The sequence below is a fragment of the Mustela putorius genome, unplaced genomic scaffold (assembly GCF_011764305.1).
Source record: "Mustela putorius furo isolate JIRA1106 unplaced genomic scaffold, ASM1176430v1.1 tig00003896_pilon_pilon_pilon, whole genome shotgun sequence".
NCBI lineage: Eukaryota > Metazoa > Chordata > Mammalia > Carnivora > Mustelidae > Mustela > Mustela putorius.
The window spans coordinates 10002192-10028694 of NW_025422045.1; the positions used below are offsets into that span (position 1 = coordinate 10002192).

Below are 26503 nucleotides of genomic sequence, written 5' to 3' on the forward strand. Positions count from 1 at the left end.
TCCTCTAATTTTCCAAATATTCTATAATTTCTGTAATAGTGTCTCTATTACTTCTGTCAAAGACTGTCTGGTTTATGCTTTGCTCCTGGGTATGACCTGCTTACTGTGTGGCTCCCACTGCTGATGTCTGCCCACAGAACCCTGGCCTGGGGATTTTTACCAAGTCCCAGCCTCATCTCCCCACCTGTAAATGAGAACACTGGACTCTTCTGCCCACTTGACAGGGCAGTGGTTTGAATCAGGGGAAGTGGGGGAAGAAAAACATTTGAAAGTTAACCTCCCTCTGCAAAGGGAAAGGCTGATGAACTAGTAGTCATTGGGCAGCTGGGTGGGAAGTGGGGAGGGTCTGGGTGCAGGGAAGGGGTTGGGGCTGATTCTGGGGAGCACTGCCTTGCCTGGCCCCAGTAGGGCAGCGAGGGGCTCTCCTTGACTGATAGTGGGCCTCAGCTCTGTAGGCTGTTTGGGAAATCACTTCCGAGAAAGGCAGTCATAAGGCCTCATTCCCAGCGTCTGCCATAAATATTCAGAAAATGATGCTCTGTGCTTGGTATCAAGGTCAAGCATTGAAACTCCTGCTCCCATCCCATCTCCTTTTAGTCTCTGGTCTGTAGCCTTAGCAAGCATATAGGTTTTATTAGTTGTATTTTTCTTCCCGCCTCATGATCCAGCCATAGATACTCGGTCTTGCCAGTAAGGGTGATTGAAGCAATGAAGTTTGAAATCTTGATTATTCGTGATAACTGACTACCTCCTGTGGATCATGTGTTCAAGTTCGGATTCTCAGAGTGGGAATCCGCTGCCTTTCTGTCCTGCTTGTACAACAGGTAGCTGTTTCCTCTCCTGAGAATCCTTTCTCAAACCCTGAATAAGGGGGTATAAGGGACCTTGGTGTCCAGCGTTTGCAAGCCAGGGGCTGGCTGTGTGATGGTCACAGGTGCTTGGACTTATGGGCAGGACTGGGCTGTCTGGAGAATGTTGACCCCTCTCCCTCCCCAGACCACCCGTGTCAACTCCCTCCCTTTCCGTGTTCTCTCCCCTGCAGATGTCAAGCCTTCCAACATCCTCGTGAACTCCCGTGGGGAGATCAAGCTCTGTGACTTTGGGGTCAGTGGGCAACTCATCGACTCCATGGCCAACTCCTTTGTGGGCACAAGGTCCTACATGTCGGTATGAGCAGTGGGTTCTGTTTCTCTAGCATCTTGCCTGGTTGGGGATAGGAGCCAAGCGGGTAACTTCCCTCACGGTGCCAGGGGGTGGATGATGGCGGGGAGGGGAAGGAAATGAGGGAGGAGGCATTGGTGGTGGCATCGGCATGTTCTCTTCTCACCCCCATGCCACAAGCTTCATGGAGGCAGGGATAGGACGGTGGGGGTTGGGGTCTCAGTTGTCCCTAGGGGCTGGCTTGGGGCCTGGCATGTGGTAGGTGCCCGGGGAGTGCTTGGCAAGTAGGCTAATGTTTGGTTGACTGAACAGGTGGTAGTTGGCTAGTGTGCTCCAGAGAAGGATTCAGAAAGGGGGAGATGTGACTCTGGGTGAGTGGGGATCTCCGTGGAGATCCAGGCGTGGATTAATCCGATGGGGAGGCAGAGGCTGGGGCATCCCGGCATACAGGGTGTTTTCTGAGTTCTTTTCCACATCCTTGAGTGAGCTCATCTGATCTGTGTGGTTGCCCCACGAAGAGCAGATTATCGCTCCCATTTTAGAGATGAGGAAAGGCAGATGTAGAGCCTGGACTGAAAGCCAGGTCTCCTTGCCAGTTAGTCCCCTGTGCTCAGCACGCCCTCACTTGCCCTTTGGGTCCGATTCCACACCTGCTTCCGGCCTCCACGTGTGGAAGTTGATACCCACATCCTCATTCCTTCTAGCCCACCCCTGCCCCCACCTGGGCAGCCACTGTCCGCATGACTGGCCCAGTGCTGACCCACATTTCCGCCCCCTCCACTCAAGTGACACAGTCTTTCAGAAACATGAAACAGGCCTCTTCAGGTTCTTCCCTCAGTGTCTAAGAACTGAGCAGCTAGAGTTCTGGGCCACTCACCTGCTGTTGCAAAGTTCAAAATCTGTCAACAGACCCTGGGACCCGTTGATCAGGGTTAGTGGTTTCGGTGTTTGTGGTTATGTGGTCAGTTCCAAAAGAGTTCAGTGTTTGAGTTAGTGAAAATTCCTATGGGAGATATTAATGATGTCCAAAAACATGTACAGTGGTCAGGATGAGATTTTTTTTTTGTGGAGTTCTTGAAATACATGTGCTATTTCAGTTAACGCTGGATTAAAAATAATGCTTTGTACAGTAATATGTACTTTCCCCCCTAACTCTTCCTGCCAGTAACAGCCCTTATTTGTCCAGCATTTTGTGACATCTAACATCCGTTCCCATTGGGTTTGGCCTTCTCGGTAACCCTGTGAGGAGAGCAGGTGTTTTCTGATGTCTGTATTGTCCTCACCACCACCTCCATCAGCTCCACTTTATAGATGAGGAAACTGAGGCTCAGGATCACATAATTTACAAGTCACAGAATTGGGACTTGATCTGGGGTTTCCTGACCCCAGATCCTTTGCCTTTTCTACTGTTCCATGTTGTGCAAGGACAGTCAGTGAGTCTGTGGTGATCTGGTCTTAGAGCTCAACTTTCTTGACTCTCAAGGCCACTCTCTTTCGACCCACCAGACAGTTCGTTCATGACCCATGTTCTGGAAGCATGTTCCACACCCAGGTGACAAGATGAGCCTTGCAGGCTGGGCTTTGAACCAGCAACCCTGCATGTCCAAGACAGTGACAAGGTGGGACAAAACTGGGGGTACAGTTGAAGCAGCAGCCGGGGTCCAGGCAGGCCAGAGGCTGTTAGTTGAGGGCCGGGAGGAGGCATGGGTCAGAGCCATGGGAGCCAGGTAGGATTTGAACACAGTGGTTGGAGGCAGGTCAGAGACCGGGTTCAAGCAGTTAGTGGAGGTCCCAAAGAAGATAAAATGCATCAGTAGATCCAGGGCCCGGGCCCAGACCAAGCAGGGCAGCCCACTCCCTGCAGTGCACACAAGCCTCAAAGAGGCAGGAAGGCCTAAGGCCCCCTTTTGAGCCTCCACAGGGTGGGCCTCTCCCTCAGCCACACAGGCTGGATTAGCTCACAGGTGATCAGAACTGTGTCTGTCTCTCGTGCAGCCGGAAAGACTCCAGGGGACCCACTACTCAGTGCAGTCGGACATCTGGAGCATGGGGCTGTCTCTGGTTGAGATGGCGGTGGGGAGGTATCCCATCCCTCCCCCAGACGCCAAGGAGCTGGAGCTGGTGTTTGGGTGCCCAGTGGAGGGAGATGCGGCGGAGACACCACCCAGACCCAGGACTCCTGGAAGGCCCCTCAGCTGTGAGTGGCCTGATGTGGCCCCTGCTTGGACTGGGAGCAGAGGGGTGGGGTCCCTTACTCTGGTGGGTTTCGGGAGGGCTGATTCTTTGGATATTCTCCCGAGACTGCCTGCCTGTCTCTGGATGCCGGGCTGGGGCGGGAGGCAGAGCAGGTAGAGGTCTCCAGGTGGGTGTTAGATTATTGTTACTAGCAACATCTTCTCCCCCTCTGTTGAGTGTTGGCTGTGTTCTGGCATGGCATTTAGCACTTTATAGGTGCTGTCTCATTTTTAAAAATCATGACTTTTTAGGTAGATTTTTTTTTGAGATAAAATTCATACAACATAAAATGCACATTTTGAAGTGTACATTTCAGTGGTTTTTAGTATATTCTTCATGTTGTGCACCCATCCTGTGTTATTCAAGAACATGTCCCATCACCCTAAAAGAAACCTCACCTCCATGACCAATCGCTTCCGTCTCTTCCTACCCCCAGCCCTAGTAGAACAGTAGACACTGACCTACTCTGTGTCTCCATGGATTCTGAGTATTATCTAATTTTAATAGTGAACATGTGTGAACACTATTATAACGTCTAGAGTCAAGGAAACTGAGGCACGAAGTGCCTGGCTTGTCAAGACTGCACACCATAAGTGGCAAAGCCTGAGTCCTAGGTGCTGAGCGCTGTGCAGACAGCATGCCTCTTTGATCATGCATACTGAAAATTAAACCTGGTATTTGGAAGATTCTGGCCCAGCCACCATCTTCTGATGTATTTCCTGCTGGGACGTTTGTGACCAGGAGGACCTGGTATCTGTCCCTGGGAGGCCCTCATAGGAGAGGGCCTATATGAAGGGAGAAATAGAGGAAGGCAGGGATAGCTGATGGTGATGGGTCACTGGAGGGATGGTGGCTGTGGCCTTTGAGGCTGTCCGGGACTCTGGAGGATAGAGGAAGAGACCCAAGTTCAGGGAGAACTAAAACAGTCCTTGAGTTACTTAGTTACTACCTCATTTTCTCCTCTCTCAATGTAAGGAAGGGAAGAAGGGCAGGCATGATTATCCATCTCCACTGTAGCAGAGTCCATACTCAGCAGTCAGTGGATTTGCTCGAGGTCACAGACCTGGGGGGTGGGAGAGCCCAGAATCCTACCCTGGCTGGCCAACTCTGTGGCCTCTGCTGGTCCGCTCTGTGTTTGGCCTTATCTGTGTCTCTGCTTATTATCCATGACCCTGTTCCAGTCTCCAGGACCCATGCTCCAATCCCTAGACTCATGTTGACAAATAATTGTTTTTCTGAGAAGTGTTTTCTTTTTTCTTGTAAAATACGTAGCTTATGGAATGGACAGCCGACCTCCCATGGCAATTTTTGAGCTGCTGGATTACATAGTCAATGAGGTAAGTGCTGCATAGCTTCTTTGACCTTGGTATTTGCTTCTCTTAAGCAAACAGTTAATTTGATTGGGATACCTGTGAGTTGTTCGCACAGTGGGGCTTCTTGGGCCCTGAGGGTTTCTCGTGGGGCATTGTGCTGTTGGAGTAGGGGGCAGGTGTCCCTTCCCCAGGGAACAGCCTTGGGTACCTGAGTTTGTTCCTTTCTCAGTCAGGAGCCCCCAGTGTGCCCGTGCCATGCCTGCTGCTTCATCAGGCAGTCCTTGTGCACTTACTGTTGGCTGGGCACTGCAGGCTGAAGGTAGGGATGAGGCGGGGTCCACAGGTGGAAAAACAGAAGTCCCTGGTAGTGAAGATCACTAGCTCCATTTGGGAGGCAAGGCAAATACAGGGTAGGGTAGGGTTTTCTCTGTTAAGTGCCTTTAAAAACCAGTAGGTGTAAAAAAAAAAAAAAAAAAATGACAGTGTAGAAATGGAAGATATTCACTATAGACTGTGTGAAAAATACTAGAGTACTATGTATACTATGGTCAATTCTTTAAAAAGTCTTTATGAAAAAAATCTATGCATGTATGTGCATATGAAGTCTGGAAATTAGTAGGACAGTGGTTTTCTTGGGGTGACGGAAGTTTCTTTTGGCTCATTGCTGCTGACTGACTTTAATGCAAAGAACACATTGTTTGTGTAACACCTACACCAATAGGTTTAAGTGAAAAGAGGACAGAGGATGGAAGAGAAGGACCAGCAGGCCTCCAACCTGGGTTATTACTCTTCAGGTAGCTTCTGTGACGACCGGCCTGGGCTACATCTGCACAGCCCCCCATAGCTGCTGCCGCTAGTAATTGCTGGTGTGTGTCCACACCACTCTCCAAGGTTTACAGTTGGCAGTGTCCATGGGAAAGGGTCCCAGAGACCCTGAGGCCCTCCTCATCTCACAGGAGGATGAACTAAGGCTCACAGAGAAATAGTGATTTGTTCAGGCACTAGACAAGTGAGTGGCAGAGCACTAATCGGGCCCCAATTCTGAGTGTGCTTTTTTGAGTCCAGCAGTTCACTGGGGTGACCCCACAGGCAGCCCCTGGCTCCCCAGCCCTGTCCTCCCATGGCTGGAGAAGGGCAGTGCTGCCCAGAGGTCTGCAGGGAGGGAGCTGGTGGGGAATATGGCTGGAGAAGGAAGCCAGGCCTTTCTTATGTCTTGACATGTATTTGCAGCCTCCTCCAAAACTGCCCAGTGGAGTGTTCAGTCTGGAATTTCAAGATTTTGTGAATAAATGGTAAGTCTGCTACTTGCTCTCTAGGAGAGTTATGCTGGTTTTGTCACACACACACCACGCCCACTAGCCCCCAGTTTTGGGGGAGCAGAGCTCTGCCCTTTTCCCTGCACTTCAGAGTGCCACGACTTCAGGGACTGGTCTGACTACAGCAATGGGTCAGAACTGCTGCTTTTGGCACCTGCTCTACAGGGACTGGCAGGTTGCCTTTGGGTCGTTTAATTCAGCAAGCATTTGTTAACCTGCAGGCATGCCACTCTGCTGAACAGGAAGGCCTTGGAGAAGGCTCAGGCCCTCAGAAGCTCCAGGGTGTGGGGAGGGCAGGCATGTAAATGTTAAGTAACTAGAGTGGGAACCAATGCCAGGCAGTCTCTCTCACATTATCTTTTTCTTTCAGCTTAATAAAAAACCCAGCAGAGAGAGCAGATCTGAAGCAACTCATGGTAAGGCCACTGATTTCCAATTTGTACAGAAATTATTCGTTTGTTCTGTCAGTCATCTGCCCCCTACTCCCTGAGCCCATTCCCTGCTCTGCCTTGACCCCTGTGCTCCCGCTGCCCCAGGGGCTGCAGGATCCTGAACATCAGCCTCATGTATCCCCCCAGCAGTGTAAAGGCCAAGCGGAGCCCCTTCTGGCAGCAGCTGGCCACTTGAGTGCGCCCTCACTGCTGCCCCAGGACAGGCTCCAGGGGTACCTGGACGTATCAGGGGTACTAGAGCAGCGAAGTTCTAGCCCCAGGACTCTTGATCTTTAAGGTTTTTGAACACCACTTACTCTCCGTTTCCCTGCACACAGGTTCATGCCTTTATCAAGAGATCTGATGGGGAGGAAGTGGATTTTGCAGGTTGGCTCTGCTCCACCATTGGCCTTAACCAGCCCAGCACACCGACCCACGCAGCTGGCGTTTAAGTACGTGGGAAGTGGTAGAGAGCGAGTCCCCTGCCCAGTGGTGTGCCATGTCGCTTCCGGGCCTCTTGCCCGTGCCTGTCTCTGTTCAGACGTGCATCTCACCTATGACAAGGGATGAAGAACACAGCATGTGCCAAAATTCTATTTGTGTCATTTTTAATATTATTGTCTTTATTCTTCCTGTTCTTCCCTAAGTGGATTGGCTTTGTGCTTGGGGCTATTTTTGTGTATGTCGATCAACACACGCGCAATGTGGAATTACAGTGAAACTTTGGTGACTGTGGGTAGTCATTCTTACTTACTGAAAATTGCACTGCTCTTTCCTCACCATGACTGGCTAGCTGCCTGTATTTTCAGGATTCTCTGACACTTGGTGGTACTGCATTCTTGCCAGGCAGACCTTCTATTTGAGCAGGAAGGGGCCTTGTAAGATCCTTCACAGGCAGTGCATGTGAAGCATGCTTTGCTGCTACGAAAAAGAACATCAGAAAGTATATATCATGTTATTTTATTATATTTTTGCTTTTGGTGTAGAATGAAGCAATTTCTATCAAAATCTAGCCAGAGCCCTTCACTGCCATGATAGCTAGGGCTTCACCAGTCTGTCTACTGGGATGATTTGTAGACTTCTGGTTGTATTTCTATTTATTTTTAAATATATTATGTGGGATATTTAGTGGTTTATGTCTCTTTGAGTTTGAATTAGTGTTTCTAAAATGGTGGTTACTTTGAATGTTACAAATGGATCAAGGCATTAAAATGTATGAGATTTCTTTCCCCAAATCCAAGCACTGATGCTATTGTAAACAAGTGTGTATAGTGCCTAAAAACTGTATGAAAATCCTTTTAACCATTTCAGTCCAGATGTTTAACAAATCTAATCTCTTATTCTAATAAATATACTATCAAGTTAAAAGGATGGAAAAATGTCTCCTTTTGTGGTAGGATTTTCAGTGTCTCTGGTACACAAACATACACAAAGTCAGACGATTTGGCCAAGCCTTATAGTGAGGGCACAGGTGGAAACAGGAAGGACCCTAGAAGGCAGAAATGCCACACTGAGGACAAGTTCAGTGCTCTGGACTAATGGATCTTCCTGTGATCCCAGGCTTTGGACTTTGTGCAGCCCTTTCTTCCACTTATGCGTGAATCTTCCAGCTACCTTTCCTGTGGACCTGTGGATAGATCCCATCTCTTCCTGCCATTTTGACACAGGGAAAAGCAATAGGCGAGGTGGGGTTTGCCGTGTCACCGGTGTGCTCCCAGGGGCACACTGTTCTTGGCTTGCCATGCCTGATTGGTGTGGGAGCCTCTGCCTGAGACACCCGGTCCTGTGCTTTCTTCCACTGAGCAGTACTCTCCCCTCTTTTACTAGTGACTTCTTTACACTTTCTTGGAGAGGAATGGACCTGATACTGGCTTTGTCCTGCCTGTGAGGTAGCAGTGAAGTCACAGAAAACAAAGCCATGTCCCACTGACCTTTGCTGCCCAAGTGACTTTCAGAACTTGAGATACTTGTGATGATGCCTGGTCAGCACCTCCTTCCTCATTTTCTTCAAGAGGACAGGTTACAGAAAACCAAAATAAACACATCTTTAAAAACAAAAGGCCCATTTTGTTTTTAAACTAAAACAGGATCTGAATAAATCTCCTGAGTAGGTACTTCCACTCTGGATCTCCTAGAGCTTGGAAGGCAGCCAGGACGTTAAAAAACGCTTTGTGGTATGTACACGGCAGCTTTGGCCAGTCCGTTTTCTCTTGCTAGGAGGCTAACATCTGTTCGAAGTTAATAGTCTAACCCACGTGTTTCAACATCCATTCAAACCGAGGTTTAAAACTCACACCCTATGTCTTTTGCTAATGGAGAGGATATGAACCGAGAAGGTCTCATTAAAATGTGCAAACTTCATCTTAGGAGGAAGGTGTAACCTGCAGTCTAATACCAGGATCTGAATGCTTTCGTGTTCAGTGTCTTTTGAGGGGTGTTTTAAATTCCCTATTTACACGCAAATGTGTGTTACATTTTGAGAGTCAAGAGGTTTCTTCTTAGTAATTTTTACCAAGAATGATCTTGTTCTCAAGAATGAGGTCACCTGCCTCAGTCTTGCTGTTCTGAATTCCCTTTGTCAAGTACCTCCCTTAGCCTTTCTCTTGTTGAGACACTGACAATAGTTAGATTTTTACATACTATCTCGTAGGAATATTGTCATTTTACCCACAGGACTCTGAGGGCTGCAAAGAGTTAAGAAGACAAGCAACCAGTTAGTGGTAGAGCTACAATTCAGAGCCAACTTCTCTAGCTCTCAGAATCCCACGCTCCTATTTTAAATAAAACCTCTAAGTGTATAGATTGATTGCTTTTCATCGCACAACAGTCTGCACACGGTCTTTTCCAAGAAACATGCTCATTTAAACTTCTATTTAAGAGTAGCTCAAAATAACTTTTAATGAAATGCTGATTAATAAATACACTCATGTTCTCTTCTAGAATGGTTACAGAACAAGTTCTGCTTGAGGAGGTTCTTTCTGTTTTGTTTGGCTTTTCTGTTGCTTGGGCAGGGCAAATTACTTTTATAAAATTAAGCAACTACATAACTGTATATTCACTGGAAGAGGGACGGTATGGAGAAGTGAATCTCAGCTCTAAGTAGCAAATTTTAACAACTGTTATTCTGTAACTGTCATCATTACAAAACCCCAATCTCCCAAGCACAGTGATTTAATGGCACATTCCCCAAGTCCAGAAATGGGTTTTAAACCATTCTGCTTTACTTTTTTGCCCCCGGGGAGGAACTAATCCTTTCCTCTGTTGCTATTTGGAAACCAGAAAGCTGCACGGACAGCTCTTTATTTGTACTTTCTTTTCTTTCTTTCTTTCTTTTTTTTTTAAGATTTTGTTTATTTGACAGAGATCACAAGTAGGCAGAGAGGCATGCAGGAGGGTAGGGGAAGCAGACTCCCTGCTGAGCAGAGAGCCCGATGCGGGACTCAGTCCCAGGACCCCAGGATCATGACCTGAGCTGAATTTGAAGGCAGAGGCATTAAACCACTGAGCCACCCAGGTTCCCCTATCTGTACTTTATTTCTAAGCACATTTTTCCACTGTGATGTCTCAAGCTACAGGTGATGGCAGCCCCACAAACCCCTCTAGAGTACAGAGTTCCTACCTGCTCCACCGAGGGGTGGCAGCAGCTTGTGTTCTCAAGTGGCCCTCTGGCTCCTCACTGGTCATCCTTCTCTCCTAGACCTCAGCCTTGCTCTGCTCACAATAGTTCAGTGGCATCCACAGAACCTTTAATTGGTTTTCTTAAAAGAGGTATTGCTGACTGGAAAGGCTGGCTTGTATTTAAACTCTGCCCTTTGTGCAAATGCCAGACTTTCTCAATAGCATTTTAGAGGAAACTTTGTTTTGAGCATAATTACTAAATCTGACCAGAATAGTTACAGCACCACCCTTATTGCTCAATGCTAAGACACTGCATGTCTGCTTTTCCACATGGCACTAATTTTTGTTAAAGTGTTCTGAAACTTGAGTTCTTGATGGAACCATTTTCAAGACTACACAACCTTAAAAGTTCTTGTTCCTTTTAAAGCCGACCAGAGGGCCCACGGAAAGAAAATTTTTTTTGAAGAGACAAAAGTTCCTCAGATGTAGTAACTTAGTTCCTGTAACTAAGCTTGGTTCTTCCCTAATCTGATTCTTCTTCCTCTTCCTCCTCCTCCTCTTCGGGCACATGGCTCCTTGTGCTCAACTCCAGTGCTGTTTGGTTGATTGATGCTTCATTGTCAACATGAACCAACATCTGCTTTAGGCAAGAACATTATGCTTTAGTAGAAAAGACACTGGCCTTAAACCAGCAAATTCTTAAATATGTTTTAAAATCAAATTTCAACTGCACCTCCATCCCCAATAATTATCATCAGGAGGTAAGGCGACTTCCTATTTTTCCAATTTCTACCCTGACCCTCTTACCGCACCCCCGCCCCCGCCCCCCACTGCCAAAATGGGAGGGAACTAAATTCCGTAGATTTCACAGAATGTCAAATGTCTACAACCATGGTTCATGCATTAAGAATTACGCTGGCTTAGGTATGCTTTCAAATGGCTTAAATACACCTGGGAGAAAAAGTGCTCAAATATGGGATATTTAGAAAGAAGAATATTGTACTATTTTACTTGAGGGCATTAGTAGAAGGAGATGTTGAAGATTGGAACTCACTTTTTAGCACTATGCTTTGTAGTTGAAGCTACAATCTGTTCTTAAATCCCAGGCTTACTTATTCATGAAGCAGTGGAAGTTCTGACAAATTCCTGCAAAGCTCTCTAACTCTCCCTGGGTCCACTGGAGTAACTACAGAGGTCAGATGACTAGGAGGCTGCAGGCAAATGCCACAGTACCTGACTTATAAATCAAGGTCTGACTAGCTGGTAGAAAAGTGGCTGTTCCCTGTCTAAAACAGTGATACTGAAATAGCCAGTTTATAACACTAGAACATTCTTACAAGCAATTCCCTGAGTCCTCTGGGCATGATAATGTAATTTACAAAAAGTTTTTGGCCTCCAGGCAGCATGAGCACAGAATGCACTTTGCATTCTCTCCCTAGGCCCACACCTGATTCAACTTACATCAGGTGACTGTTCGGGTGCAGGCTGAGAAGACAACATCTCCTCTCCTCTCCTAGAACTAATCATTGATTGGAGGGCTAGTTCTTCAACCTAGGAAAGAAGAGGTGAGGACACTTTGCTTACCATTTCACTGGACTACTGACATGGGTAAAATTTGCTGAGCACGTTGTCAAAAGGCTTGCAGCATGAGAAGTGAAAACTGTGGTTCTAGAGGGAAGCATGGGGCTTTTACTCTTTTCCCACATTTTAAGGAAAGGAGCCAAGAAAAATATCTAGCCCCTTACCCCTGGGGTACGGATATCTCAGCTGTGGCAAGACTTTCATTCCCCTAGATAGGTAAGATCAGCCGATGCGGGGCTCCATCCCAGGTCTGCGATCATGACCTGAGCGGAAGGCAGAGGCTTTAACCCACTGAGCCACCCAGGCTATGGAATTCTACCCAGTAATGAGAAAGGGAAGGCAGGAAGAATAAAAAGTACGTACGTGTGTACGTACGTGTGTACACACACACGAAAGTACAAGTGTCTGGAGCGTAAAGAACTGAGGCGTTAGAGATCGTCCTCATCATCACACAGGACACCCACCGGGTATTTTGTACAGGTAGTAGTGATACAAGAACATAATTAAGTGCCGCCCATTACAACTATCCTGAGGAAAGTAGTATTTAGATTATGTCGCAGCTATACGGTGCTTTTCAGCTTAAAAATGGCCTTCATAACCTGCATCTCATTTGGACTTAAGATCCTGAATTAGAGTTCTAAGCCGCCCTTATCAACGTCATCTCACTGGGACAGAGAGTGGATTAGGCACAGGTGTGGGAAATGGCCCTGGTGCACCTAAATCTCGTCCGGGCCGTGGAATCCGCAGCAGCTGCCAGAAGAAAAACTATTGGGAACGGCGCGCGACAAGTCTCCTTCCTCAGGGCCTCGCTTGCTTTCTCTGCACAACGGATCAACGAGTCTCTTCTGGGTTAACAATACTGGAGCTGTTTCAAGCGCCAAATGGAGCTAGTAAACGGTGGCTAGCACATGCTAAAGGAGCTCGGGAGGAAGCGGTCCGCACATGGCGTGCGGAGCACCTGCATTTACAGGTGTTGGGAGCGTGGCGGGGACTCTGCCGCACGTACACATCGCTGGACCTCAGCCTAGACCTGCAGGATCCAGATTCTGACACGAGTGGGCTCGCAATATCAAACACGCTGGCCAAGGGCTTGTCGACTACCAGGTGGACGCGGCCGACGCCTAGGGTTCCCGCGGGGTGGGAGAGAAGCGGGGGTCACCTTGAGCCGGTTCAACTGGTCGTGCAAGGCCGCCTTCAACCGCAGCAGCGTCTCCTCCTCCTTGCGCAGCTCCTGAAGCCGGCTAAGCATGGCGTCCCCTCCCGCCCGCCGTCCGCCTGGCGCCCGGTAGCGACGTCATAAGCCCCGCGTTTCCGGAAACCGAGTGGCGGGCTGGGCGGGGCTCGAGCCACGTGGGCCAAGGCGCTTCCGGCTCGCTGCGTCTGGGTGGGCCTGCTCTGCCCAGCCCAACTCCGGGTTTTTAACCGAAAACACTGGAGTTCAGTAATCATTAGAATCCTAAAGCACAGGGCCTGGAGCAATAAAGAACTTGAGAGGTAAAAACGGTCAAGTACCCACTTTCAAATGCTGCTTTTGAGCAGTACTCCCAGCATCGTACTTTCAGTGTTTTTGCAACAGGTGGTTCTTTGCAACTCCACAAAACCTGCGGACGCACCTGAGGGCAGAGGCGCACGAGCCCTGTTTATTTTTGCAGGCAAGGATTCCTGGTCACATAATAGTGGTTCCCAAGAGGCCGCGCAAGTTAGAACAGGAAAACAAACCATTGCTAATATTCAGTTGGGGCGCGGTCCCTTTAACTGCTAAGGGATGGAGATAGATAACCTGGATCTGGATTTTAAGGTTATCAAAAGAAACCAGATGCAAAACCACCCTGATAAGAGACAACACAAGGGTCAGGACAGGTCAACCGTTAAGGTGGTCAAGATACTGACAAAACAGGGTAAAAAAACCTCAATGTCTTTTTTTTAAGATTTTATTTTTTGACAGAAACCACATGTAGGAGAGAGGCAGGCAGAGAGAGAGAAGGAAGCGGCCTGCTGAGCAGAGAGCCTGAGGTGGGGCTCCATCCCAGGACTCTGGGATCATGACCTGAGCTGAAGGCAGAGGCTTTAACCCACTGAGCCACCCAGGAACCCCCAACAATGTCCTTTTGACACACTTCTCTGCAATATACTCAACATATCCATCCCTTCACTAAAACTGCAAAAATCCAAGTAGTTCTGGAAAATGCTTCTGACACTCTATACTATGGGTCAAAATACTGAGGGTAGCATTTCCTCTAGTAACTGTACTTATCACAGCAGCTTAATAGGAACCTTTGTGGAGGAAGCATCAATTTCTTATTGCAGTGCCTTGAAATACATAGATCCTGCCCTCTTGTGGTATTGAGAGAAAAAACCTCTTATGTAATTATACGTTTCCAAGATGAACTTTTTGGTTTTGGAGGGAGGAGTGATGTACCTTTTTACAAAGATTTTATAGAGCAAGCCTGCAAGTGAGCACATGAGGGAAGAGGGAGAGAATCCCAAGCAAACTACTCACTTAACTTGGGAGACTGACATGGGGCTTGACCCCATGACCCATAAGCTCTTGACTTGACCCAAAACCAAGAATGGATGCTCAACCAACTGAGGCAGCCAGCCAGGTGCCTGAGGAGTGCTAAATCTTCTAACAGCTTCTGCACATCTGAGAAGTCTTTTAACCACCTGCATCTCAAAACATTACAAACTGATTTTTTAATCTGGATTTATGAGCATTCTTCTTCCCATCCAATGGCATGGACTGTAAAGGCAAGGCCCTGTTTTACACCAGACTCTAAAATGGAAAACAAGAAGCCCGAATTATGAGGAAACAAACAAAATTCTAAACAAGATTCACAAACACATCCAACAAGTCTTGCTTCTCAATGGCTTTGATCATGTCTTTATTCAAAATTAGCTGTCCAAAATTATTTGACTTTTATGAATAAACGTTAAGTTTTTAGGCAGCAGGCTTCTCTGCAGTGGGTTTCTTTTCTGCAGGCTTCTTATCAGCTGCTGGTTTCTTGGTAGCTGCAGCCTTTTTCCCCACCACAGGTTTCTTCTGCTTCTTCACACTAACAGCCTTCTTTCCTTTCTTCCCTACCAGAGGCTTCTTGCCTGGAACTCCCTTCTCACCTGATTTGGCTTCTAAGGCTGCTGCCGCCTTATCCATCCGGAGTTTGTGCTGCAACAAATTAAGACAAAAACCTAAGAATCCTATCTTTCAAAAGAAGTTAACCTATCATCAAAAACCAAACTCTCACTCACATTCTTGGCCTGGCGAAGAATGGTGTTCCGGCGCATGGTCTTTGCATAGGGGTTTAGCTTCAACATGATTCTCAGGTTCTTCAGTGGATTCTTCTTCAGGACCCTGCGATGAATCTTCTTGCTGTTAAAAAGGAACATTAGTATCTTATTCACATTACCCACCATTTCTGAAATAGCCAATACTATGCATATGAGGCTTTAGCAACAGCAGGTATCACAACTTTACCGTGGTGCTCGGAGGGCTCTTTGGATCTCTGGACTTTTCAAGATTCTGCTAAGGTCTGTATTAAGCATCTTATGCATGGGAAGGCTGAAAAAAAAAATGTCGAACAGTAAAATGCTCAATTCCTATTTCTCAGAGTCCCCTCAGAATTCCATTACACTACTGCTGTTCAGAGTATCTCACCATTTCACAATACTGAATTTGAACATAAAGGTCACATTATTTAGAAAACATGCAAACCAATTCTGAATGTAAATATTCACAGCATGAACACCTGTGTTCTACATATGAAAACAAAGAACACTCACTTGTAGTTACTCTTGAGGGAGGCAGCCTTACGCCAAGTGCCATAAAGATCGTCTAACTTGCGGAAAGCACTTTCAGTCCAAATGCAGAAACGTCCCACATGCCCACCAGGAGCAAGTTTCAAAATGTTCAGTTTGCTTACATTAAGTAAAGTAATTCCTTTGGAAACAAGAAGCCAGAATTATGAGGAAACAAACAAGGGAAAACAGTTAGGGAACCTGTATTTTAAATACAAGAAATACAAATCATGTTTATGACTTATGGGTTACATAAGGTACCCAAAAATTACGTCACAAATTAGGCAGTTTCAACCATCATTGGTGTTACTTATTCAGCTGAATATCAGAAGTTCCACATAATCATGTGTTTCAGAAACACGGACCATAAAGTGGAATCTCATCATAATAAAAGCTGAGGAAGCTTCCATCATATGGGCAATTGAAGTAAGCAGAACAATTACCAGGAATGTTTCTGAAGGCCTTGATGATACCATTGTCTTCATTGTAGATGATGCAGGGTCCCCTGCGCTGGATTCGACGGCGGTTTCTCATTTTGCCCTTGCCAGCTCTCATTCGCTGAGAGGCATAGACCTAAAAAGTGAGAACATTTATTAGTTTTTCGATTAAGATACAAACCCTGCAATTGAACTTCAAAGTTAAACTCCACTTTACAGATGATGAAAAAGAGCCACAATTAACTGCTCAACATTCACACACAGCAGCAAATGGCAATCAAGATTCAAAACCCAAGTTATAAGGTTTTAGAGAGTCCTTTTCTCCTATCCACTGAAGTTACACTGTCCTCCAGACACCTTCTGAAATTTAAAAATCTGACAACAGATCTGTGTCAAGGACCACAAAGTAAAAATTTGTTCATTAAGCCTACCTTTTTGATATCATTCCAGGCTTTAAGTTTTTTAAGAAGCAAAACAGCCTCCTTGGTCTTCTTGTAGCCTTCAACTTTATCTTCCACCACCAAAGGAAGTTCAGGAACTTCCTCAATACGATGACCTGACAATGCCAAGTAACACCAACAAATATCTGATTATCCCGAACGTTTTTAAAAAAAATCAAGAAACATTTCATATACTCCACGAAAGCAAAATAGCATACAATGTGCCAAATCAGAATTTCCACAGATATCATGTGTTTCAGAAACACGGACCAATTAAGTGGAATCTCATCATTTTGACCATTTAAAACAGAATAGGGACATGATGAAGTTTGAGCGGAAAAGTTTTCTAATACATGAAATCACTACATTCCATTTAGTTCACCAGTTATTACACAGTATTCACCAAAGACTTACTATAGATTGAAGTAGTCAGAACTATTATTTAATATAGGGACTCTGGGATGAATAGAATCCATACAATTATTAGCATGAATAAAATGGGTTAGGTAGAGAGAGAGAGAGAAAAAAAAGTATTTTGTACCATTTCTATAATACAAAATATACAAACCTTTAGACATGACCAGCGCTGGTAAGGCCGAGGCAGCCAGGGCAGAGCAAATGGCGTATCGCTTCTGTGTCGTGTTCACTCTGCGATGCCAACGGCGCCAGGTTTTGGTGGGTGCAAACATGCGGCCCCCACGACACATCTATTTTCCCAGTTAAGAATCACATTTCTTAGAATTTAAGGAATTAAAAGACTTATGTCTTGCTCAGTAAGAATTTTCGTCACCCTTCTGAACCAGCTTACTGACAGCAGGCAACTGTCGCTGAGAACAGAGTAAGACGCAAATTACGACATCATTGCAAGCAGAACTTCCTCACGCCAAGCCTCTATCTGCCCAGGGCAAGGTTTAACTTGAACACTATTAATATGCTGAAAAAAAATTTCAAAAACTGCTCATATGAATTAATCAGGTCACGTCTGATAAATTCCACAAGGGCTGACCAATCCAGAGTGAAACAAAGGATACATTTCCAAAGGCACCCTGGCCAGAACGGTGAGTCCCACCACCTCGAACTCTGGGAATTCGAGCCACAGCTCTGCCAGTACCCCAAGACTCAGCACTGGTTTGATGACCTGAAATTGGGAAAAAATACAAGTTTTAGCTACTCAGCCATACCATTCTAGAACTATTACCCATGATAGCAACAGCATCAGAACATCCAGAAAAATCATGTTGATTCAGAAACACGGACCAATGGAATGGAATTTCATCATTACTGTTAAGTAGGTCTTAAAACATCAACCCTTAAAAAATCCATACCTGCTAATTCACTGACAGCATATGGCTGTCTGTTGTTTTTGCGCAAGTTGGTGTGAACAAAGTTGACAATATCCGGTCGAATGGGAGCCTTGAACACAGCAGGCAAAGTAACATTTTTGCCAGATGATTCCCCCTTTTCGGAGTACACAGATATCAATGGGCGAGCACACGCCTGGGAAAAAGAAAAACAGATTTATGTTGACAGATGATGTCAGAGACACTATTCTCTCCTATTAGCAACACCTTTAAAGACGGAGTACAGAAGAGATTTGTATTTGCGCTGGTAGACAATACTTAGAGCTGAAACCAAGGCTGTTGCTAACACATCAGGTTTATTAACTTAAATAAATTCTTACACTTAAAGGATATTTAGAACCTCAAAATCTACCACAAAATTTACCATTCATCTTTCAACCCAGACCGTACAAAATGATCAAAAGCATACTGGAAGGTTTGCAAATGCTATTTAATGCCACCCTCTGAATATTTACCACATCATCAACAAATCTAGTCTACCACAGCTCTACTTAAAATTTATGCCCCTGGCCCCCTTCATCCCCAACACATCACAAGAAACTCACCAAAAAAAATAACTGGTCGTATTACTTTTTGCTCAATCTTCCCAAAGAAGATTGAACCTACTGAAGTTCTGAGGATGGCTTATGTGATCTGCTGGACCTCATCTCCCATAATCTTTTCCAGACATCACTGTCCCTACACTCAGGGCCATACCCCTTCTGCCTCAGAAGTAGCTGTCTTCATCCTACAGAGGCTCAGCATGCTTTCTCACACTCCTTCAGGCCACCTTTTGGAAAGTTTCTCTGATCACTCTAAGGCCCAACTACTGCTCCACTCCCATTCCCCCATGTTCCCAACAATCATGACCAGCAAGTATTTAGGTGTTATCCTGTCAAAATTAGGATCCAAGCAACCCAAGTGTTTTTTGTCCCCTTTTTTCACTTAACTCTCTATGGCACAAAACACTACACATTATTTGTGGAATGTAGTGCATGTGACAGTCGTGCTATGAACTAAGAATTCCAAGATTTAGGGTGCACCAAACGGAACAATTTTTAAAAGAGGGTCAGGAAGCTTTTGTAGAGGCTATTCTTAGACGAACAGACAATTAAAAAGAAAGTGGATATGCAAGTCTTTCAAAAAATCTATCTCGAAACACCGTCATAGTCCTTACTGAACCACCCGTGAAAATTCAAGGCCCAAAATTGATTTTCACTCCGATTTAGCGTTAGGCCCCCAAAACTTCCGAACTGTCAAGAGAACCCATGCCTTCTACGATCCACGGAAAGCTAAAATCCCAAAGGTTCCTCTGCACCTGAGAGCGATCTGGAATCGTCCTGTGCTGGGACGCCCACGTTGCCTCTAAAATGGCTGCCGTAAAGCCGCCCTACTCAGCTCCGAGCCACAAGAATATACCTTTGACCCTCATCTCCTTTTCCTCGCTTTCTCTCATGAAGATTTTATGCCCCAAGCCCCCAACCCATTCCCGCCGGGACCCGAGAGCAGGGAAGAGCCCTCCAGACAGAGCTTCCACTCACCATCGCGGGGAGAGGAGAGGGCCACGCTCCTCTCTACCCGGCGGCTCCTATAGGAAAAGGAAGTACCTACTACTTCCGCTCTATATGTAAGCTTCCACTCGTCCGCCAACACGCCCCGCCTCAGAACCAATCCAGAGACACAAAATATCACTCTTCCACTCTATAAAAACAAAAAATAGAGCATTATTTCTTTATATGTATCAAATTACGGTATCTACGGACTTTCAAAGCCAAGAAAAGCGCTTAGAAACAAGGGACTTCTTTTCGCGGAATAATCCGTAAGGAGGCGTGGCAACTCTCGCGAGAAGAGGTTTCCTTTCCCTTTCGACCACTGCAACTTATTTTAACTTTTTCTTTAGGGAATGGAAAACTGCGGGGACGGAAAAGACCGCTGTGTCCTCTAGAACAAAAGATTAACTTTGTGGACAAACGGGGCCTGGCGGGCGTGGGTGGGGTGTAAACGTAGTCCCGGCGAGAGGGTCATGACCCCGGACGTCAGCGGCCGGCGCGCAGTTCAGTTTGGCGGTCTCGCATCTGCAGTCGAATTGGGGCGTGATGTGGTCCCGAATCAACAGAGCGGCGGAGGAGTTTTACTCTCGTCTCCTGCAGTGAGTTGTAGCCCGTGCTGTTGCCTAGGGTGCCAGGGCAGCACTGCTCCCTCGGCATGTTTTTCGGTCTCCGCCCCCAGCCTTCTGCCCCTGCTTTGGGAAGAAGCGCCTTGTCAGTTATCGGGGGCGCCTAAGTTACAGACTAAGGCAGCTTTCCTGGGGTCTGGGAATTGGGGAAGACCGGTTATCTGCTCCGTTGTGGGGTTGGCCCTGTGGGGGCTTGCTTGTAGTCTCCTATAGAAGAAAACAAGTCTACGTTATCAATCGGGGTGGGAGGTGACAAATTTTTCAAGAGGCGCTTTATTCATGCCCGTAGTGCACGGAACTTAGGATATGCTGACGACACCTCTCAGGAGATGGGAAAATAGATGTCAGCCTTCTTCATCTGTTTAAAGCTTTTCTGGAGTGAAACGTAGTGTCTATTCAGAATAACTGTTCGTGCTGCCGCTGTAGTGTGTTGGCTTTTTGTTTTGTTTTGTTTTGTTTTTGTTTGTTTTTTTTAAGTACCTTTATTTCACTGTGCTTTAAGAGTATTCTTAGGGGCGCCTGGGTGGCTCAGTGGGTTAAAGCCTCTGCCTTCGGCCCGGGTCATGATCTGGGGTCTTGGGATGGAGCCCCGCATCGGGCTCTCTGCTCAGTGGGGAGCCTGCTTCTTCCTTTCTCTGCCTGCCTCTCTGCCTACTTGTGATCTCTGTCTGTCAAATAAATAAATAAAATCTTAAAAAAAAAAAAAAGTATTCTTAAAGTGAATTGCTAGTACAAAAGGGGATTCCATCTAGTCTGCATCCAACTTTAAAATCGAATCCAGCAGGTCTCAAATTTGAGTTTGCATCAATCACCTGGAGGGTTGTCCAAAGGCAAGATTGCTGGGCCCCATCTCCAGGGTTTCTGATTTAGTAAATCTGGGTGGGGCCAAAGAATTCTGACAAATTCTAGGTGAAACCTCCTGCTGGCCTCACACCACATTTGAGAACCACTGATGTAATCTAAGCCTTTATTTTCTAAATGCCATAATTTTTTATTATTCTGGCCTCCAAGGTCATGCCCTCCATCTCATGATCAGAAAAGTGTTTCTCGTTTAAAACATTTTAGTGGGGTGTCTGGATGGCTCAGTCAGTTAAGTGTCTGCCTTTGGCTCAGGTCCTGATCTCAGGGTCCTGGCATCAAGCCCCATGTAGGGCTCCCTGCTGCTTCTCTCTCTGCCTCTGCCCCTCTCGCCTGCTCATGCTCACTCTCATGCTCTCTCTCAAATAAAATCTTTAAAATAAAATAAAATCTTTTAGTGAGCTCCTCTTGACTTTCAGGATGAATTTCTACTAGTATAGCAACAAGTCTTCCATTGTGCCAACACAGCACCCTCCACTCACCTCTGTTGGAGCACCCATCACCTTGTATTCTAGCTGTTGGCTCTTTGGGCTTCAGTCAAGACTAGGAACCAGGGACTATGTTTTTGTTGTATATCCTGGACACCTATAAAGAGTGCCTGCCTATAACATATATGATTGTTGAATAATTGATTGAATAACATCCCTCAGTTATACACAAAGGACAAATATCTTTAAAAATAAATCACTGTCTTGTCCAAAATGGCAAAAGTGAGTCATTCACAGGCCTAGCTCTCCTGTTTTTATTTCAGTAAGTCAGAGTAGATCAAATAACAAATGGTATCCTGAGACAATCCCATTGGGCTTCTTTAGGTCTCTAAAGATTGTGTCTCTTTCAGAGTGTAGATCAGGCTGATGTGCATTTTGGTATGTTTAATGGTTTAGTGTTCACATGCTTTGGGATGACTATTTTAGAACTTTCTGGAATGAAATGATAATTATTAATTATATCTGAGTTTTGTGCTTATCAAGTTAGTATACTAAGTTTTTAGTGACAGTCGATAAAAATAGAGGGAGAATAGATGTTTCTATTTTAACCATAGAAATCTAGGGCTGGGAACCTTAAATAACTTTTCTGTGGTTACCCACTGATTCAGTGCAGATCAGAATCCAGTGATTTTTACTTACCTTGAGTTACATGGTAAATTACATTTTAATAGTAACTGATGATGTGTTTTACAAGATAAGAGAGTACAGGTAGATAACCTGATTTCCTCCTGCCTCTGAGAAGCCACTGTGCCCAGTTGTGGGCAGCAGTTTATTAATTTCTGCCACATCTCTTTTTTCTCATACTCTTTTTTTTTTAACTTATTTGTCAGAGAGAGAGAGCGCGCACAAGCAGGGACAGTGGCAGGCAGAGGGAGAAGTAGACTCCTCGCTGAGCAGAGCCCAATGTGGGACTCAATCCCAGGACCCTGAGATCATGACCAGATCCAAAGGCAGCTTTACCGACTGAGCCACCCAGGAGTCCCTTCTCATATTCTTTTCCTGCTTTTTTCCCTCTTCCCAACCATGCCTTCGGGCTGCCATGACTACTTTGCATTTTGCTTTTCTCACATGTCATGCAAAGATAAACTGATGACTACTGAATTTAAATGTCAGAATACTGTAGCTCTGTTTTTCATATGTAGTTCTTCATTTCAGGGAGTTTGATGAAGAAAAGAAAGGAGTCCATAAAGATCCATTTGTCTATGAGGTATGAACAATTTATTTCATTTTTAAACACAACTCAGTAATTCTAACATTCTGCTTCTTTAAAAGATGGGTTCATTGAAGTTAATTTAGAGTAAATCCCACCCTTTTAGAGTACAGTTCTATGAGTTTTTAAAAATGCATTCAGTCATATAACCAGCCCTATGACCAACATCTAGAACATTTCCGGCACCTCCAAAAATATCATGTACCTTTATAACCAGCCCTCTGTCTCTGTCTTTTTCCAGGGTGTCATATAAATAAAATCACGCAGTATGTAGTCTTTTGGCTTCTATCAAGGAATGTAGTACATTTGAGATTTATCTATTTTTTGTGTGGATCAGTAGTTCATTCCTTTTTATTGTTGGATAGTATCCCATTATATGGATGTGTGATGCATATCTATTTACCAGCTGGTGGACACATGAATTGTTTTCAGTTTTTCATAGTTACAAATAAAGCTGCTATAAATATTCTTGGATTTATTAAGCATCTGATATATGCCAAGTGTTTCATAGCTAAAGTCCCTGTAAGGTTTAATTTATAAAATAACTAAACTAAAGTGAACTAAAAGTAATTATATGCTAAAAAACAAATAAGCTGTAGAGAAATAGTCATATAAGATAAAGGTTAATATCATGTATATAAAATACATAAAAAATTCTTAAAAATCAAAGAAAAGTGACAACTGTAATAGAAGAATAGACAAAAGACATAAATAAATAAATAAGCCCAGAAAGAAAATTACAAGTAGAGTTATTTCTTACTGTTGGACTTTTCACTAACCAAACATAGGAATTAAGTATATCTAGGTAAATGTATTAATCCTTCCTCATTGGAATTCTTGCTTAATACATATATTAGTTTCCTAGGGCTGCTGTAACCACAAATTGGTATGCTTAAAACATCAGAAATTTATTCTGTTGCTATTCTGGAGACTAGGACTCTGAAATGGAGGTGGCAGAAGGGCCATGCTGCTATTGGAGGCTCTAGGAAAGGATTTTTCCTCAGCTCTTCCTAGTTTCTGGTGGTTTCCTACAATCCTTGGAGTTTCTTGCTGTGTAGACACATCACTCTATTTCTGCCGCTGTTACTAGATTGCATTCCCTGTGTGTCTATGTCCGTAAATCTTTCCCTCCTTATAAGTATATAAGTACATCAGTCATTGGAAGTAGCCCCCTCCCCCGCCCCACAATCCAAGCTAATCCTTAACTTGATTATATTTGCCAAGACCCTTTTTCTAATGGTCACATTCAGAGGAACCAGGGGTTAGGACTTCACTGTATCTTTTGGGGACATATTCAATCTACAACAGTACTTGAAATTCAAGAACCTAGTAGATTAGAACAATACAGCATCCTTTGCTTTCTGAACTTGGTATCTAAATGCTTTAAAATCCAACCTGAGAAATGAAACAGATTCAAGTAATGAGAGTTATTTGTCAATGATAAGCCTTTGAGAGACTGCTCACCTTCATTAATAATGGAATAACTTTGAAAAAACAGTAACAAACAAGACACTATTTTTTGCTGTGAGATGGTAAAAATAAACAGTGAAAATACTCTGTGTTGCCATAAGTGATGGGAATGCAAATATATGGGGGCAGCATATTTGCAAGGCAATTTGACAAAGTCAGTGTGATTCTAAGTATTCATCTTAAGAAAGCAATTCAAGGATGTCTATTATTGTTTATTGCAGCAGGTAACTTAAGCACCTGGGTGGCTCAGTGGGTTAAAGACTCTGCCTTCGGCTCAGGTCATGATCCCAGGGTCCTGGGATCGAGCCCCGCCTCAGGCTCTCTGCTCGACGGGGAGCCTGCTTCTCTCTCTCTCTCTGCCTGCCTCTCTGCCTACTTGTGATCTCTTCTGTCAAGTAAATAAATAAAATCTTAAGGGAAAAAAAAATCCAAATATTGAACAAAATGAGATTAGTTATGTGATGGTAGAGCCAAAGAACACTTAATAGATGGAAAGAAGTGTATGATACAGATGTCATATTTTTATTAAGCAAAATCTTATCTAGATATCTAAATACTGAATACATTTCTACTTAAGGGGATTTATTTATGCGCCTGGGAAAAGATCTGACAAAATAGGTGCAAACCATGCTAGTGACTAGTGATTATCCTGGCTAATCGATTTATATGTGTATTTTTAAAAAATGACTTAGCTTTGTATTTTCAGACTTTTCTGCAATAAACATGTTTGCAATTGGAGGGAAAAAATATACAGTTCCTAGAGATTGATAAAAGTCCTAAGTTCCATAGTACAATCAGAAGAAAAGATCATATTTATAAACTGCTAATTACATGGTACAATATAGTAAATACACTATGAGTCACGAAAGAAGAAGTCTGTGTGATCCTAATCAAAAGAAAGCTCTACAATCGGGATGCACTTTAGGGAGGCCTTGAAGCATGTGTAGAGGTGAATAGAGCTAGGTTTGTCTAAACATGAAAAAACACAGCAAAGAATAAATGCAATCTTCTCTTTAGAATATTATGTCTTGTTCAAATTCTCTTTCTCGGCCGCTTGCGTAAAACTAGTCTTTAAGTGTTCAAATATTCGTACTGATAGGTATGTGTGCATATATAACGTTCCTTGACATTATCTATTTTTAATAGGCTGATATTCAAGTGCAGTTGATCAGCAAAGGCCAACCGAATCCTTTGAAAAATATTCTAAATGAAAATGACCTAGTATTCATCATGGAGAAATTGGTAAGTAGTGCTTGGGCTTTGCACTTGTTTAATTCTTTTTTTTTCTTTTTTATTTAAGATTTTATTTTTAAGTAATCTCTATCCTCAATGTGGGGCTCGACCCGAAGATTAAGAGTCGCATGCTCCACCAACTGAGCCAGCCAGGCACTCCTGTGTTTAATTCCTAGTAGGAAATTCAGTTTGCAAATGATCTCAAATGTGCACTTTTTTTTTTATCAGCATACTAGGAAAGTGGATTCTATTTCTTTCAGAAGTAGATACAGTGATGTCCAATAGAAATATAATAAGAACTGTATAGGTAATTTAAAATTTTAAAGTAGCCTGATTTTTAAAAAAAAGTGAAATTAATTATACAATAAAGTTGACTTTTTTCTTTTCTTGTCCACTTCTTTGAATCTTGGCACATGTATAGACTCTGGTAATCACCACCACAATCAAGGCACAAAACAGTTCCATCACTCCAAACAGCTCCGTCATGCTATCCCTTGAAAATCCCCCAGCAACCACTGATCTCTTCTCCCTTGGTGTAGTTTTTATCTTTTTAAGAAAGTCGTGAATGGACTCACACAATGTGTAACCTTTCAAGTCTGGCTTCTTTCACTCTGCATAATACCTTTGAGATAGATCCAAGTTGTATGCATATCAGTGGTTCATTTCTTGTAGTTGCTGAGTAGATTCTGTGGTATGGATGGACCATCATTTATTTATCTAGTCACCCTCTGAATGACGTTTGGGCTTTTTTCTGTCTCCAATGATTATGAATAGAGCTGCTATAATCATTTTTGTGCATTTTTTTGCATAAACATGTTTTTTCTTTACGGTAAATACCGAGGCATGGGGTTGTCTGAAATTAGGTTTAATAATGCTTTTTATTTAGTCTCATAAATGTGATAATACCATTTCAAAGCACAGTTAATGTAAAAATCATTAATGAGATATTTCAAGTTTTTTTCCCCCATGCTGCATCTTCAAAATCTGGTGCGTATTTACACTTAACATTTTCATTTGTCTGGCCCCATTTCCAGTACTCAGGAGCTGCATGTGGCCAGTGACTGTTGTATTGAACAGCACAGCATAAATAGCTATGACTCATGAAGTTCTACTTGAATTATTGTTTGTGAAATGTAACAGAAAACGTCTTATCTTTTGCATCACTTTTTAATTCCAGCTTGAAACCTTTGTGTTTTAATTATGGTGTTTTGGCAGAGGAATTATAATGATTTTTATTGAATGGTGATAATGCCGTCAGGTTACATGGTTGCTTTGGGGCCAGAACCCATTCCTTTGACTACATTGTTTCCTGAAGTAGATTGGAACAGACTCTAATAGGGGAAAGTGGAGGTGCTTTTAGAAGGAACTCTTCTGTTTGATGCTTTAGGATTCTCATGCTGTCTG

At 44.2% G+C, this 26503-nt stretch overlaps 4 protein-coding genes and 4 non-coding genes across 14 annotated transcripts in view; 2 read left to right on the top strand and 6 right to left on the bottom strand.

Annotated features, from left to right (window-relative positions):
- MAP2K1 (mitogen-activated protein kinase kinase 1) overlaps positions 1–7824 on the top strand; it is an 80230-nt gene extending 72406 nt beyond the window's left edge. For both annotated transcript variants that reach the window (XM_004758633.3, XM_004758634.3), the window contains exons 6-11: positions 1043–1167; positions 3157–3358; positions 4669–4733; positions 5940–6001; positions 6396–6441; positions 6795–7824. In XM_004758633.3, coding sequence (XP_004758690.1) covers positions 1043–1167; positions 3157–3358; positions 4669–4733; positions 5940–6001; positions 6396–6441; positions 6795–6908 — 614 coding nt within the window. In that variant the 3' untranslated portion in view covers positions 6909–7824. The remainder of the gene's footprint in view (positions 1–1042; positions 1168–3156; positions 3359–4668; positions 4734–5939; positions 6002–6395; positions 6442–6794) is intronic.
- Positions 7825–9328: 1504 nt separating this feature from the next.
- SNAPC5 (small nuclear RNA activating complex polypeptide 5) lies at positions 9329–12958 on the bottom strand. Of its 4 annotated transcripts, none has more exons than XM_004758631.3 (3): positions 12815–12956; positions 11536–11625; positions 9329–10714 (listed from the first exon to the last, which is right to left on the bottom strand). In XM_004758631.3, the coding sequence occupies exons 1-3, from the start codon at positions 12902–12904 to the stop codon at positions 10598–10600; spliced, it is 297 nt and encodes a 98-aa protein (XP_004758688.2). In that variant the 5' UTR covers positions 12905–12956; the 3' UTR covers positions 9329–10597. The 4 variants fall into 4 exon arrangements, with proteins under 4 accessions (XP_004758688.2, XP_004758689.2, XP_044923392.1 ...); XM_004758632.3 differs by having other exon boundaries at positions 9329–10711; positions 12815–12955; XM_045067457.1 differs by lacking the exon at positions 12815–12956 and adding an exon at positions 12372–12802 and having other exon boundaries at positions 9329–10711.
- Positions 12959–14509: 1551 nt separating this feature from the next.
- Positions 14510–19324, bottom strand: RPL4 (ribosomal protein L4). Its single transcript, XM_004758630.3, has 10 exons — positions 19206–19324; positions 17650–17821; positions 17356–17462; positions 16893–17031; positions 16316–16440; positions 15891–16020; positions 15433–15589; positions 15128–15211; positions 14902–15022; positions 14510–14818 (listed from the first exon to the last, which is right to left on the bottom strand). The coding sequence occupies exons 1-10, from the start codon at positions 19206–19208 to the stop codon at positions 14594–14596; spliced, it is 1263 nt and encodes a 420-aa protein (XP_004758687.2). The 5' UTR covers positions 19209–19324; the 3' UTR covers positions 14510–14593.
- On the bottom strand, positions 15769–15838 carry LOC123388253. Its single transcript, XR_006602808.1, has one exon. It is a non-coding gene; the product is annotated as a small nucleolar RNA SNORD18 (small nucleolar RNA).
- On the bottom strand, positions 16550–16621 carry LOC123388252. Its single transcript, XR_006602807.1, has one exon. It is a non-coding gene; the product is annotated as a small nucleolar RNA SNORD18 (small nucleolar RNA).
- LOC123388255 lies at positions 17092–17190 on the bottom strand. The gene has a single exon (XR_006602810.1). It is a non-coding gene; the product is annotated as a small nucleolar RNA SNORD16 (small nucleolar RNA).
- LOC123388254 lies at positions 17536–17608 on the bottom strand. The gene has a single exon (XR_006602809.1). It is a non-coding gene; the product is annotated as a small nucleolar RNA SNORD18 (small nucleolar RNA).
- Positions 19325–19505: 181 nt separating the features above from the next.
- The window catches only part of ZWILCH (zwilch kinetochore protein), a 38158-nt gene continuing 31160 nt past the window's right edge, over positions 19506–26503 (top strand). For all 3 annotated transcript variants that reach the window (XM_004758626.3, XM_045067454.1, XM_004758628.3), the window contains exons 1-3: positions 19506–19813; positions 22342–22393; positions 25013–25108. In XM_004758626.3, the coding sequence (XP_004758683.1) occupies positions 19761–19813; positions 22342–22393; positions 25013–25108 (201 nt within the window). In that variant the 5' untranslated portion in view covers positions 19506–19760. The remainder of the gene's footprint in view (positions 19814–22341; positions 22394–25012; positions 25109–26503) is intronic.